We start from the raw sequence: 13,818 nt of genomic DNA on the forward strand, positions 1-13,818 counted from the left end.
GGTGTGTCATCCTCAGAATGTATATATTCACACTCAAGCCCAGAAGTCAGCATTCCAGAACACATTAGAAAGCTGTCGCTCATCGAGCTGTGTTGAAGACAGATTTACTTCCTCAGCAATGTGATGAAGCAGCTCCGCGAGCTGACTCTACTGTAGCTAAGATAACAAGTCTGCAGGGAGAGGCTGCGTCACACGCTCCTCTGCGAAACAGCTGCTTCTTATTCAGAATCAGAGTGTGTGCAGCTTTTTAAACAGCGCATTTTCATTCTGGGATGCGTGACAGGCCTTGGTTTTGTTTTTTACATTTCTCTGCTGCTCTTGGGTCAAGCAAACGTCTGCGTGACTTTGCAAATAACACTTGATTTCTGTTTTCTTAAAAGAAATTGGAAAGCTGGACAGCCAGATAACTGGGGTCATGGCCATGGGCCTGGAGAAGATTGCGCTGGACTGATTTCTTTTGGGCAGTGGAACGATTTCCAGTGTGAAGACATGAATCAGTACATCTGCGAGCAAGACAGGGAGAGAGGTAAGCAGTGGAAGGGATTTAAGAGAGCACTGCAGAGCTTATATCTTATTAAAGGGCAAGAGGAGTATAAGGGCTCTGAAAGTAGGTTCTGCAACTTGATTCCAGTCCTGATTCTGCCACTTAGTATCTCAGCAAGCTATTAACCTCAGGAAAATAATAATAGTAATCCTCTTAATGGGGTTTTTGTGAGGACTTAAGTAAGTTAATACATGTGCCTAATGTAGAGGAAGTACTCGGTAAATTTTAGACTAATGGGCCTAGGTCATTACCTTATAATACGGTCAATCAGTTGTTCTTTATCATATGGCACCAATGTCCAAGTCTTTTCATATAACAAACTATCATAGAAATTGGGAAAACAATACCACTTGCAATTGCATCAAAAAAGATAAAATATCTAGGAATAAATTTAACCAAGGAGGTGAAAGACCTATACACTGGAAACTATAAGACATTGATGAAAGGTATTGAAGAAGGCCCAAATAAATGGAAACATTCTGTGCTCACAGATTGGAAGAGTATTGTTAAAATGTCCATTCTACCCAAAGAAATCTATAGATTCAATGGAATCTCTATAAGAACTCCAGTGTCATTTTCCACAGAAATAGAGAAAACAATCCTAAAATCTGTATGGAAGCACAAAAGACCCCAAATAGCCAAAGTAATCTTGAGAAAGAAGAACAAAGCTGGACATACTCCCTGATTTCAAAATATATTACAGAGCTACAGTAATCAGAACAGTGTGGTAGTGGCATAAAAATAGCATATATCTCTATCAGTAAAAGAGAATAGAGAGCCCAGAAGTAAACCCATGCACATATGGTCAATTAATTTATGACAAAGGAGCCAAGAATATACAATAGGGAGAGGAGAGTCTCTTCGATAAATGCTGCTGTGAAAACTGGACAGCCACATGCAAAAGAGTGAAACCAGACCACTCTCTTAACTCTACAGAAAATAAGTTCAAAATGGATGAATGACTCAAATGTAAGATTTGAAACCATTAAATTTCCAGAAGAAAGCATAGGCAATAATCTCCTTGGCAGTGATCTTGGTAATGATTTTTTGGATCTGAAAACAAAGGAAAAATAAATAAGTGTAACTACATCAAGGGGCTTCCCCAATGGCTCAGTGGGTAAAGAATCTGCCTGCAATGCAGGGGACACAGGAGACACTGGTTTGATCCCTGGGTCAGGAAGATCCCCTGGAGTAGGAAATGGCAACCCACTCCAGTATTCTTGCCTGGAGAATCCCATGGACAGAGGAGTCTGGTGGTCTACAGTCCATAGAATCGCAGAGAGTCAGACAAGACTGAACACAACAGCACTACTACATTTGGGATTTGAGTTGAGACTAGGACGCCCCAGAATAGGCTCCTTTGAAGTGAATTTTACCTTTTATTGAATCTGAATAAGAACTTCGAGGCATTTATTTAAAAAAATAATTATTGAATAATGTATTTGGAATGTTTTCTTTAAAAACACACACTCCTTTTTCTGAATTATCCATTAACATTGTTCTTTAAGAAGAACTAACACCCATTCTTTTTCCTCTCTTTTAGAATTAGCAATTACATTATAATGGACCATGATATCATAATAGGAGCAAACTGTCGACAGTTCTCAAAGGCAAAAGATACTTCTTTCTGATTGCATCACCTTCTCATTAGATTGAGGGGGAAAGCACTGAAGACCAATTACTGAAAACATTGAAAGCCCGTGTTCTCTACCATCTACCTTGCTCAAGGACAAAGTTTGGAACAAAAGTGTTTACCTAGTGTGATGTACGGATTGTCAGTAAGCAAATGGACTGAATCATATAGATTTTTCTCAGCCAATAACCGTACAGTTATGCAAATCATGTCTTCCAGAGTATGGAATGCTCCAATCAGAAAAAAGATTATCATTGGTTATTGAGCTTTAGGAATAACTGAAAACATACACTGTGTAAACAGTACCTTACATTTCTATTGATAAAATCCCAAATGTAGGAAAAATATGCAGACATACAGATATATAGGCCAACTCTTAGTAACAATATGAAATATACTTAAAGAGCTTTTAAAACTTTGTATTTTTGTACAAAATATTTGCCTTTTTGCAATTTTTTTCTTTTTATTTTTGTCATTTTACCAATATAGTACATGAAGCCAAAGAAAACAATAATGGTACTAATAAAAACTCATAGGGTTTCTTGTCAGATTTAATTCTATGCAGTGGCAAAGAAATTTTTTCAGTTGTGGTTTAAAAAAATAATTAAATATATGTGTGTATGTATATTTTAATGTATCATTTCCTCAGAGGAGTCAATCACTTGAAATGTCTAGAAATGGCCCTGCAGATTTTGCCAGTGGAGGTCAAGGCTGAACATGTACGTGGCTCAGCCAAGTGGGCTACGCCTCCAGCCCATCACCAGCCAACACCCTTGCTGTGTGTCTGCCAGGCTCAGAGGAATGGTCAACTCAGGATGTGCTTTTTACTTCATTTTGGCGGAGTCGGGGGTGGTGGAGAGGCATCTGTTGGGAAGGGTGGACAGAGCACCTGTATCTGGCTATTAACAGAAGGTCCTGTTTTGTGGCTGAGACATGAACACGCTTGATTTCAGGCCCATACCAGGGCAGATATTAAATGTCAGGAAAGCATAACATCACATCGGCCAGACACAGAGATGCTAAAATGGGGACAGCTCTATGCTACCTGGAAATCTTATGTTTTCTGGAGTCAGATTCCAAAAACACAGAATTCCAAGGCACATGCATGATGAAATGCAAGAATACAACCTTGGCCACTGTGTTGAACTCTTGCAAAGAACCTTTTGTTGGAGCCCATCTGCCTTCTACTCTTTAACTTGCCATGGAGAAGTCTAACATGCAGTGTGCTGAAATCAGGCTTAAATGTAACTGATGCTCAAAGGTAAGATTTCCACCCACCAGATTCCCTTCCCAGGACCTCCCCAGCCATGCTGCTACCTACCCCACGTACAATGGTAAAAGAATAAAGACAGAGTTTGACTTTGACGCCTGCAGCTGTGTGGACTGTGTTGTCTTGCCCTGGTCACCATTTATGCTGTCTCTGCAGCCCAAGAGTGGCCATCTCCTCAGCACCTGGATGTCCTGCTATCCTGCCCATGGGGTCTGGTCAGACTGGCCAGACCCGCCATCATCTGGGCCCTGCGATCCCAGACAGGCCCTGGACCCTGGTACCTCTTCAGGCTCAAGACCTTCTATAGACTAAACGGTATCCTCTTTTTCATCCTCTTCTGGTTTCTTAGGTGTCAGTCAAGATCATGTTTGGATGCAACTTGAACTTAAACATCTGATGCCATCATCAGAAGAGAATGTTGCTGATTCCCACAGCTGAAGATGTTCCTCTCCTGGCCCTTATACCTTACCCAGGGTTTATCATCTCTCAGGCTTCAATCAGATGCTCTCATGTCATCCTCCCAACAGCCCTAAGAAGTGGGGCTTCCTACTTACTCGCCCCATTTTATAGAAGGAGGCACTCAGGGAGGTGACATCATTTCCTGGGCCATATCATCACCAAGGAGTGAGGCAGGATTCAGACTTGAGCTTTGAAAATGTTCTAGAGGACTTCCTTGACGGTCCAATGGTTAAGACTCTGCACTTTCAGTGCAGGGGGGAAGGGTTCAATCCCTGGTCGGGGAACTAAGATCCCACATGCCACACGTGGTGTTAAATAGATAAGTAAAATGTTTTTAAATGTTCAAAATTTTTAAAAATGTTCCTTATTTCAGAAGCAAAGTCCTTCTTAATAACAGAGTAAAATCAGATGAAAATCACACATTACCAGATGCCTCATGTTCTGCTCTATATATTTAACTATTTATAGACCAGGTTTCTATTCACCTACTCACCACTGATGCTCTTCTGGGAGGAGAGTTTTGGTAAAAAATGTCATGAGGTTTTCAAGGTATGAGAAGTTACGAGTTGCTATGAGAAGATGGAAACTTTTTATTTTTGTCCCCATCCCTCAGCATGTGGGATCTTAGTTCCCCAACTAGGGATCAAACCCCCGCCCCCTGCAATGTCAGCTCAGTCTTAACCACTGGAACTCCAGAGAAGTCCCTGTTTTTCTTTTTAAATGGCTCTTGAAGAATGATTGCACAACCAGAAAGAATAAAACCGTTTCTTTGCCTCTTTCGCAATCAGTGTTCACCTTTGATCAACTCTTCCCATATCCGTCCGAGTTTAGCACTTAAGAGTTTAAAGCAGACAACAAATAGTACGACCTGCTCTCATTTAAAAAAAAAAAAAAAACAGACGTTGAAGGAAGTAGAAAGCTACGTCAGTCATACATCCCGCCATAAATCAGGTAACAATACTAAAGCAAGTGTATTTTGCCTCAAAACCGATTGATCTCTTCTTGGAAAAGTATGTTAACTCATTCATGGCTCAATAATAAGTATAATAATAATTTTTAAAAAGTAAATATATTTAGCACTTTCACATACATTATCTCTTCTAATCTTGGTGCAAAACCTTTCTCTCTACTTTAGGAATGAGGACGCTGAGGGGAATTTGAAGACTTGCTCATTGCCCGCATCCCAGTCATGCATATCTGATCAGGCTCGTCGTTCTTATGTTCCCTAAATCTAGGTCCATCCTAACCCTTAGCCCAGCTTAAAATCTTCTGAGTTGCCTGCAGGACATGCATGCAGGGGCCCTGGGGACCAGGTCCCCAGCTGTAACTCTAGCCTCCCCTCCGCTGTCCGCTCGTGCTCCCTTGCCTTGAGCTGGAACAGCCTTACAAGCCACCTGCAAAGTTCCTCCATGCTCCTTCTTGCTTCTTACTGTGCTCCTCCTCCTTAGAAATCCAGACTCTACCTGGATTTCATTCTCAACTTCTTTAAGACTCAGCTCAAGCATCACTTCTAGCCTGAATCCTTTCCCAGCATAGGCATCCTGAAGCTGAGACTTCTCTTCATGTCAAGCGAGTGCTACCCACAAGTGCTCCAGGTACTATGAAAGAAAAACCCTTTCACGGCGTTAAGACCATCTACAGATCAGCTGAGAGGCCCAAACATCACTGAATTAAGAAGAGAAAGGTGAATGGAGCCAGTCAGCTACAAAATCTTAAGAGAACTGAAGAATGGGAGAAGCCAGTCAGGAGAAATGAAGGCATTCGTGTTGATGATAGTCGGTTATTATACATCTACTATATTGGACATATGTGTAATATACCTATTAGGAATGGAAGACTGAGTGAAGAGAATCAGCTGGCAAAAGAGATTTATTCTACTTAGCAACATATGGCCCCGAGTCAGGGAAAAGCTCTAGAAACCTTTTCTGAATGACAGTGTAAGGAAGTATCTCTTTTCTGTTACGCTCAACAGTTTTAGAAGTATAGGTGAACTTTGGCCATCTCTTTAAGAGGGAATTTTTCTATACAATAACTTCATTTTCCTGGAAAGCATCCTTTAGTGGCACAGCATCACACTTATTTTATAAATCACAAAGCAGATGTGGTAGAGATTTTGCTCCACCCATTCATCCTTCTTCTTCTCTTCCTAGATACCTTGCCAAATAAATATAATACATAGCATGCCCAGGTTACACAGGTAGCCAAGAGTCCAAAGAAAAGCAGGCTTAAGAAAACAAATGCTCCAGATGCAGAGCTCCTGGTTTTCACATTTTTCAATGAATGAGTTTATGAATGAACTATCTCAGTTCAGCCCTGCCTGCCACAGCCAGGGTGATGGCCCAGCCTCCAGCCTTCCTCCGAGGACTTACGAGCCCTGAGTTTGTAAAACAGGAATCACCCGTGCAACTTGGGCAGGAGTCAGCTGCCAGCGAGGAAGCTCCCGCCAACAGCTTATCCAGAAGGTCATTAAATAGGCTTAACCAAAGGGGCTTTAGTCCTCTTGGCCAGGGATGGAGAATTGTCCTTTGGCCAGTGTTCCAACCACTGGTGCCAGAGTTTGCTGTATTCTTTAATCATCGCTTATTGCCATGACCCACTAAATCATGCCTGCAAGCTGCAAGGAATTATAAGATTGTTAAAACCAGTTCCTGTGCCTGAGAGCAGAGGAGCTAGGCCAGGCCTGACAAAACCCAGCACAACTGCAGAGTAGCTGTAATAACACCTCATGACTCCCAGGAACTTGGCATGCACTGTCTCCAACCACTGTGCAGGGAAACTAACTGAAAATCAGACAAGTTAAATAGTTTCCTAAGAACTGGGATTTGAACCCACCACCACCTAGCCCCCATAGTAACCCTCCTGAGAGTTTCGGCTTTCTATGTTGTATTCTGTTCTTTGCCACAAGAAATCATTCAAATCACCAAGTCTCTCTCACAGAAGTAGGGAGATAATGGATGAATCCTGATTTGAGCTCTTTACATGAAAGTCCTACACCAGGGACTTCCCTGGTGGTCCAGTGGCTAAGACTCCACACTCCCAACACAGGGGCGCTGGGTTCAATCCCTTGTTGGGGAACTAGATCCCACAGGCCGCAACTAAGAGTTCACATGATGCAACTAAAGGTCTTATGTGCTGCAGTTAAGACCTGGTACAGCCAAATAAACAAAGGTACTAGATCAATCGCTTTGCTATCTAAGCAAAGAAGCAAAAATTCACTTGGCACCCATACCATGGATGTCCAAACCGGTCCAGATGGCAGAAACCACCCTAGATGCTAAAGCAACTAGACCTCTCACAGAGTTCTCTGATATAAATTAGTCAAATGAAAAGAGGCTCTAGAGCCAGACAGACCCAGGTTTGACTCCTGCTGTCTACCTCCTTTTATAAGACATACTCACACAAGTGGAAAATAGCTCTGTCCCCTTGTCTCATTCTTTCCCACCAGGCCCTCTGCTCATGGACAGAACCAGCATTGGACCTGGGAGGAAAAGGCACACACAGAAGCCTGATGCTGCGGGAAATCCTGCTCACACAGACAAAAAGCAAGAAAGAGTCTCCAGTGGACTTGCTAACATGTTCTTATAAATCTATAATCCTGCCACCACTCCCCCAAAAATATCCACCATGATGTTCCTGGGTAGTGAAATAAGTGGTTTTTCTCTTGCTTACTCAGCATATACAGCGATCATATGTGCTGCAGACACACATTACCCTGCTTTTGATGGTAATAATAATTTGTTTCTAAGTAACTATTTGCTATGCCTCCATTGGGGCTTCCCTGGTAACTCAGCTGGTAAAGAATCCACCTGCAGTGCAGGAGACCCCAGTTCAATTACTGGGTCGGGAAGATCCCCTGGTGAAGGGATAGGCTACCCACTCGAGTATTCTTGGGCTTTCCTGGTGGCTCAGCTGGTAAAGAATCTGCCTGCCATGTGGGAGATCTGCGTTTGATCCCCGGGTTAGGAAGATCCCCTGCAGGAGGGCCTGGCAACCCACTCCAGTATTCTTGCCTGGAGAATCCCATGGACAGAGGAGCCTGGTGGGCTACAGTCCATGGGATTACAAAGAGTCGGACACAACTGAGCAACCAAGCACATGCCTCCATTCAGACAATACTATTTGAAAACAAGCTGTTTTTACTCAAAAGGTATAGTTTTGGGTCCATTTCATAAAATAGGATTTCAGGCCCACCCACAAGATGCCACCTAATTGACAGTCTGCAGAGAAATAATCAGAATGTCACATATTTCAACCCCACACCTACAACCTTGGTACATTTGGTGAAGTATACCAAGGAGCTTGGATCAACAGGCATGAGGAATAATGACCAGTACCTTCATACAAACCTTGGCATTTCTCAGAGGAAAAAGGGGACTTAAAAGAAAATCACATGATGGCTAGATAGATGGAAAGAAAGTAGGGGAAAAGGGAGGGAAGAAAGGAGGGAGGAACATAGATAAATAGATACACAGATGCATAGAATGGAAGAGAAAAAGGAAGATTGAAGATCAGCTAAGAGAAAGCTGTTACCATTTATTCTTTCTTTTTAATCCCAGAGTCCATTTGAAAGAGTTCTTTCAGTGGAAAAAGCACTGCCTTAAAGTCCACTGAAGTCCTCCACCTTCCCCCCTCCCGCCCCCGATGACACCTTAGCCAGCACCACTGCACACACGCTTCTGAGGGAATGAGAAAATCATCTGCCCAGGATCACCTGTGCTCACTTTTCCACTCTGTGGCTCCAGCATTTGGAAATCCTAGAGCCCCAGAATTGCCTTTTCCTGTTTTCGTTTTCCATCGCCTGCACTGTGTTTTTCCACAGTCTGCAGTGAGAAGTGGCAGCTGGGTCAACTGGCCCTGGCATCGGGGGTTGCTGTTTCCCTCCCACTATGGGAACAGTTTCCCTCCCTCTGTGATTTAGCTCAGTGACACACACCCTGAAACAACCACACCTCGTGAGACCAGGACCCAGCATGTTACCCAACACTAGGTGGGGATGAACCTCCCCAGGAGCAGATCTGCCAGGGGCAGGCAGTTCCTGCAACCGGAGACCCCCACGGGAAGGTGCTGGGCACCTCTGAATAGCAGGCAAGGCTGATCTTCTGTCTGAACATTTGCATGAACTCCAGATTCCTGTCCTTTCTGGTCTAGCCTGGTCTGGGCGTCCCAGACAAGGCATGGTGCTAGTGGTAAAGAACCCACCTGCCAATGCAGGAGACATAAGAGACATGGGTTCGATCCCTGGGTCAGGAAGATCCCCTGGAGGAGGAAATGACAACCCACTCCAGTATCCTTGCCTGGAGAATCCCATGGACAGAGGAGCCTGGAGGGGTACAGTCCATAGGGTCACAAAGAGTTGGACGTGACCGAAGCCATTAGTACACACTGGTCTAGCCCCATTGCTATTTTTGAGAAATAACCTTCTACTTAGTGTTACAGATTATATAAGAAAATATCACCACCCTTAAGAAAAGAAGCCAATCCCCAAGCACTTGAAGGATAATGTCCCAGACCACACAGCCTGACGTGTCCCTAAGTGTCACATTCTCCTGGGGTCTCACAGGTCCCTGCTGTCATCACAGCAGGGGGGGACACTGCTCTGTCAAGACCCACACCCAAGCACCCGCCTCCCCTTCAGTCTCTAGGTTAGAAGCTCTGAAGAAGGCTTACAGTCAAAGCTAGAGCACAATAAAAGAAAAACAGTCACAGAGAGCATCCAGATGCTAGACAAGCAGAGCTTGCCAGCCAGGGAGGTCCCACCTGGACTGCTCCTTTCCTCGCTCCAGGGTGCCACCCGACATCACCTTCAAAGCCCTGTGTTGAGAATCTTTTGGGCATTCAGCCCCCTGACGTGCCCCTCTCTTGCGTATAGATCTGTGGGTCCACGCTGGGGACACCTGTCTCCGGTTATCCACATGACACAGATCTCAGCCTTCAGACAAGATCCAGTCTCTCCCTTCGTGGTTGGCACCAAAATAACCAAATCTCAATAATAAAAACCCAAAGCCACTACTGTAAGAGACAGAGGAAAGGACAGGGAAGGAGACAAGCCTTGGTAGAAAGGCTGGAATGTGAGACTTTACCCAAAGGAGCATTATCTCCAAAGGCCACGTGCCACGTGTTAACCTACAGATGTTCCATGAGAGCCCTCAGCATTTCTCAAATGTGAATTAAATTGAGCACCTTTACTGTACAAGCAGTTGTTCATTCATTCATTCACCAAAGATTCACATGGTCAATCTCTATGGCCTCCTTACTATGTTCTAGATCTTGTACTAGGTACTAGGAATCTCTCTCTTCTTTTTTTATACTCGGGATTCTCTATATATTTTTCTGTAACTCATTTTTAATATAACTTTATTTATTTATTTGGGGGACTCTTAGTTATCATGCGGAGGAATCTGGGGATAAAGAGATAAAGCACATATTTTTATCAGGCTAGTGCCAAAAGCAAATTTTAAGCTAGTTTAATCATGTGGACAAAAAGCCAGGACAATGAAGAGGTCTTCTTCGACAACAACACAGCGGGAAAAGCTGCCAGGTGAGTGAGGCAGTAACTGCAGATGCTTTCACAACACCTGGAGAAAGTGCGAAACCCTAGCTGTGACTTCAGGTCATTTATTGCTTACTTGTTTACTGTTGTTTTCAGTATTTCAGTCTCTTCAAACATGCCACCAAAATTCTAGCAAATGGGAATGGGTGAGAGATATAAGAGGTGAGAATCAGTGAGCCAGGTTGTCAAAATGTCAAAACTAAGAGAAAGTAAAAAAGTTGGGAATAGAGTTAACGACTGATAAGATTTCTGACACTAGCAGCAAAGCCTCTGCTTTTGGCATTGGGCTTCCCAGGTGCCACTAGTGGTAAAGAACCTGCCTGCCAATGCAGGCAACATAAGAGATGTGGGTTTGATCCCTGGGTCAGGAAGACCCTCCAGAGGAGGGCATGGCACTCCATGTATTCTAGCTTGGAGAATCCCATGGACAGAAGAGCTTGGTGGGCTACGGTCCACAGGGTCACAAAGAGTCAGATATGACTGAAGCCACGTAGCACGCATGCACTAGGCAAAAACATCTCCAAGTCCTTCGGGCCTAAGATTATGTCCCGAGAAGACAGCCCATTTGTTGGAGAATTTATGTCCCACCAACTGATCCCAGGAGAGAGAAAGGAAGGGGTGGAGGGAAAGTAATTTTTCATGGCGCTGAGCCTGAGACCACTGTCAATGTTGTAATTATATCACGCTTGCTGTTTATTTAGGTCATTTATTGGGATAAGGTACATGGGATCATTTAAAAATGACATTCATTTGGTCCCGTTCAAAAACATTCAACTGGCTTATGTGAGGAGCAATAAAGTGCGAAAGTGACATAGCATCCAAATTGCAGCCATGTGTGACTTGGCTTTTTTATTTGGGGGGAAAGAAAATGGTTAAGCCTGAAGGATTGTGTTTCTCTCTTGTCACTCTGACTCTGAGTGAATAATGAGTTCCTGCTGGTGACACCCTGGCTTGGGGAGGCGAGCGCAGAGGGGCTTTGGTACCCTTCCAAGCTGTGTGTGAGCCTTCACCACAAGGCCTGATTCTGGGGGAGGAGCAGCGGGGGAACCACGCCGTGCAGAGGCTGGGAGTGCCACGTGTTAATGTACAGACCTTCCCTGAGAGACCCCGGCACTCTCAAATGTGGATTAACTTGAGTTCCTTCACTGCATTCATTCAATCATCAAAGATTCATATGGTCAACCTCTGTGGCCGACTTACTACGTTCTAGATCCTGTAGTAGGTGCTGGGAATCTTTTCTCTTTTTAAACACTCACAGATCCTCTATATATTTTTCTATAACTCATTTGTAAATATAATTTTGCTTATTTATTTGGGGCTGTGCTGGGTCTTTGTCGCGGTCACTTTTCTCTAGCATGGTGAGCAGGGGGCTACTCAGTTGCAGGGTGCAGGCTTCTCATTGTTGCGGAGCACAGGCTCTGGGGCTCACAGGCTTCAGGGGATGCGGCACATGGGCTCAGCAGTTGTGGGTCCTCGTCTCTAGAGCACAGGCTCAATGGTTGTGGCACATATGCTTAGTTGGGATCTTCCCGGACCGAAGACTGAACCTGCATCTCCTGAATTGGCAGGCAGATTCTTTACCACCGAGCCACCAGGGAAACCCTGGGAATCTTTCTTGAGTTGCCTGGAAAGCAGATCCCAAGATAAAGGCCTCATCTACCTCCCCCATCACCCATTCTAGATGTCACTCACCCTTGGCCACTGGAGGCTACCAGCTTGATGGGCTGACGCAGAACCTCAGTCCTGAGTCCTTAGCTGCTTTGGCCTCATCAAGCCATAGATGTTGAAGCTGCCCACTTACTTTTACCCCTGGCAAGAAAGAACCAAGAGACACCTATGCAAGCCTTCTGGGTTACAGTCAACTCCTCCGTATTTCCACTGTGTAAGAGTAACCCTATTCCTCATAGTAGTTAGGGTCAATTTTGTCCACCAAGAGAATAATTCTTTTCTTTGCCAGTTCTTCCACTGACACGAGGAGCCTCAAATGACCTGCCTCCAGTGGCCACAGCTTCAAGTTGAATTGCTGCCTGGTGGTCCCCTTATGGAAACCAGAATCTTTGAAGTGGTGGAGTCTAAAATTGCAAGCTTGATAAGCAGGGATCCTGAGAGGATCCACACCAATTTGTACCTTTTGGTTCTTATCCCTGTGAATTCCAGTTTTGGGAAACATAGTACTATAGCCAGTGACTTAGTGCATATAACTTCACTCTGGAGGATAGCATGGTAACCTTACAGGTTATTGGCCCAAGGCTAGAACCCTAGCTGAGCCTTCAGTAGTCCTTCCACCATGCCATTAGACTAGCTACTTCTGATTGATGGGATATCTGGGGAGACTAGTGGATCTCGTGGTCATGTGCCCATTGCCACAATGGTGTGCAAGCAGCCATTTTTAATAGATCAGGAATTCTGTAGGCCCTTGGTTGATAGTATTAATACAGACATGTGGGTAAGGTAGGAATCATTTCTGGTAAGGAGAGAGTGATGTCCTTGTGACAGGCACAATGAAGGACAGAAAAGGTATGGACCTAACAGAAGCAGAAGATATTAAGAAGAGGTGGCAAGAATACACAGAAGAACTATACAAAAAAGATCTTCACGACCCAGATAATCACAATGGTGTGATCACTCACCTAGAGCCAGACATCCTAGAATGCAAAGCCAAGTGGGCCTTAGGAAGCATCACTATGAACAAAGCTAGCGGAGGTGATGGAATTCCCGTTGAGCTATTTCAAATCCTAAAAGATGATGCTGTGAAAGTGCTACACTCAGTATGCCAGCAAATTTGAAAAACTCAGTGGTGGCCACAAGACTGAGAAAGGTCGGTTTTCATTCCAATCCCTAAGAAAGGCAATGCCAAAGAATGCTCAAACTATCACACAATTGCACTTATCTCACATGCTAGTAAAGTAATGCTCAAAATTCTCCAAGCCAGGCTTCAACAGGGTGTGAACTATGAAATTCCAGATGTTCAAACTGGATTTAGAAAAGGCAGAGGAAAAAAAAAAGAAAAGGCAGAGGAACCAGAGATCAAATTGCCAACATTCGTTGGATCATAGAGAAAGCAAGAGAGTTCCAGAAAAACATCTACTTCTGCTTTATTGACTATATCAAAGGCTTTGACTGGACCACAACAAACTCTGGAAAATTCTGAAAGAGATGGGAATACCAGACCACCTGACCTGCCTCTTGAGAAATCTGTATGCAGGTCAGAAAGCAACAGGTTGAACTGGACATGGAACAACAGACTGGTTCCAAATAGGAAAAGGAGTACGTCAAGGCTGTACACTGTCACCCTGCTTATTTAACTTATATGCAGAGAACATCAAGAGAAATGCTGGGCTGGATGAAGCACAAGCTGGAAT

The 13,818-nt window shown here is 44.1% G+C and overlaps 1 protein-coding gene across 1 annotated transcript in view; it reads left to right on the forward strand.

Moving 5' to 3' along the window:
* The window catches only part of COLEC12 (collectin subfamily member 12), a 178,927-nt gene extending 175,385 nt beyond the window's left edge, over positions 1-3,542 (forward strand). Inside the window, exons 9-10 of the mRNA XM_020881753.2 lie at positions 381-526; positions 2,088-3,542. Of these exons, the coding sequence (XP_020737412.2) occupies positions 381-526; positions 2,088-2,107 (166 nt within the window). The 3' untranslated portion in view covers positions 2,108-3,542. The remainder of the gene's footprint in view (positions 1-380; positions 527-2,087) is intronic.
* Positions 3,543-13,818: the final 10,276 nt, after the last annotated feature.

Source organism: Odocoileus virginianus, chromosome 22, assembly GCF_023699985.2.
Source record: "Odocoileus virginianus isolate 20LAN1187 ecotype Illinois chromosome 22, Ovbor_1.2, whole genome shotgun sequence".
NCBI classification, from domain to species: Eukaryota; Metazoa; Chordata; class Mammalia; order Artiodactyla; family Cervidae; genus Odocoileus; species Odocoileus virginianus.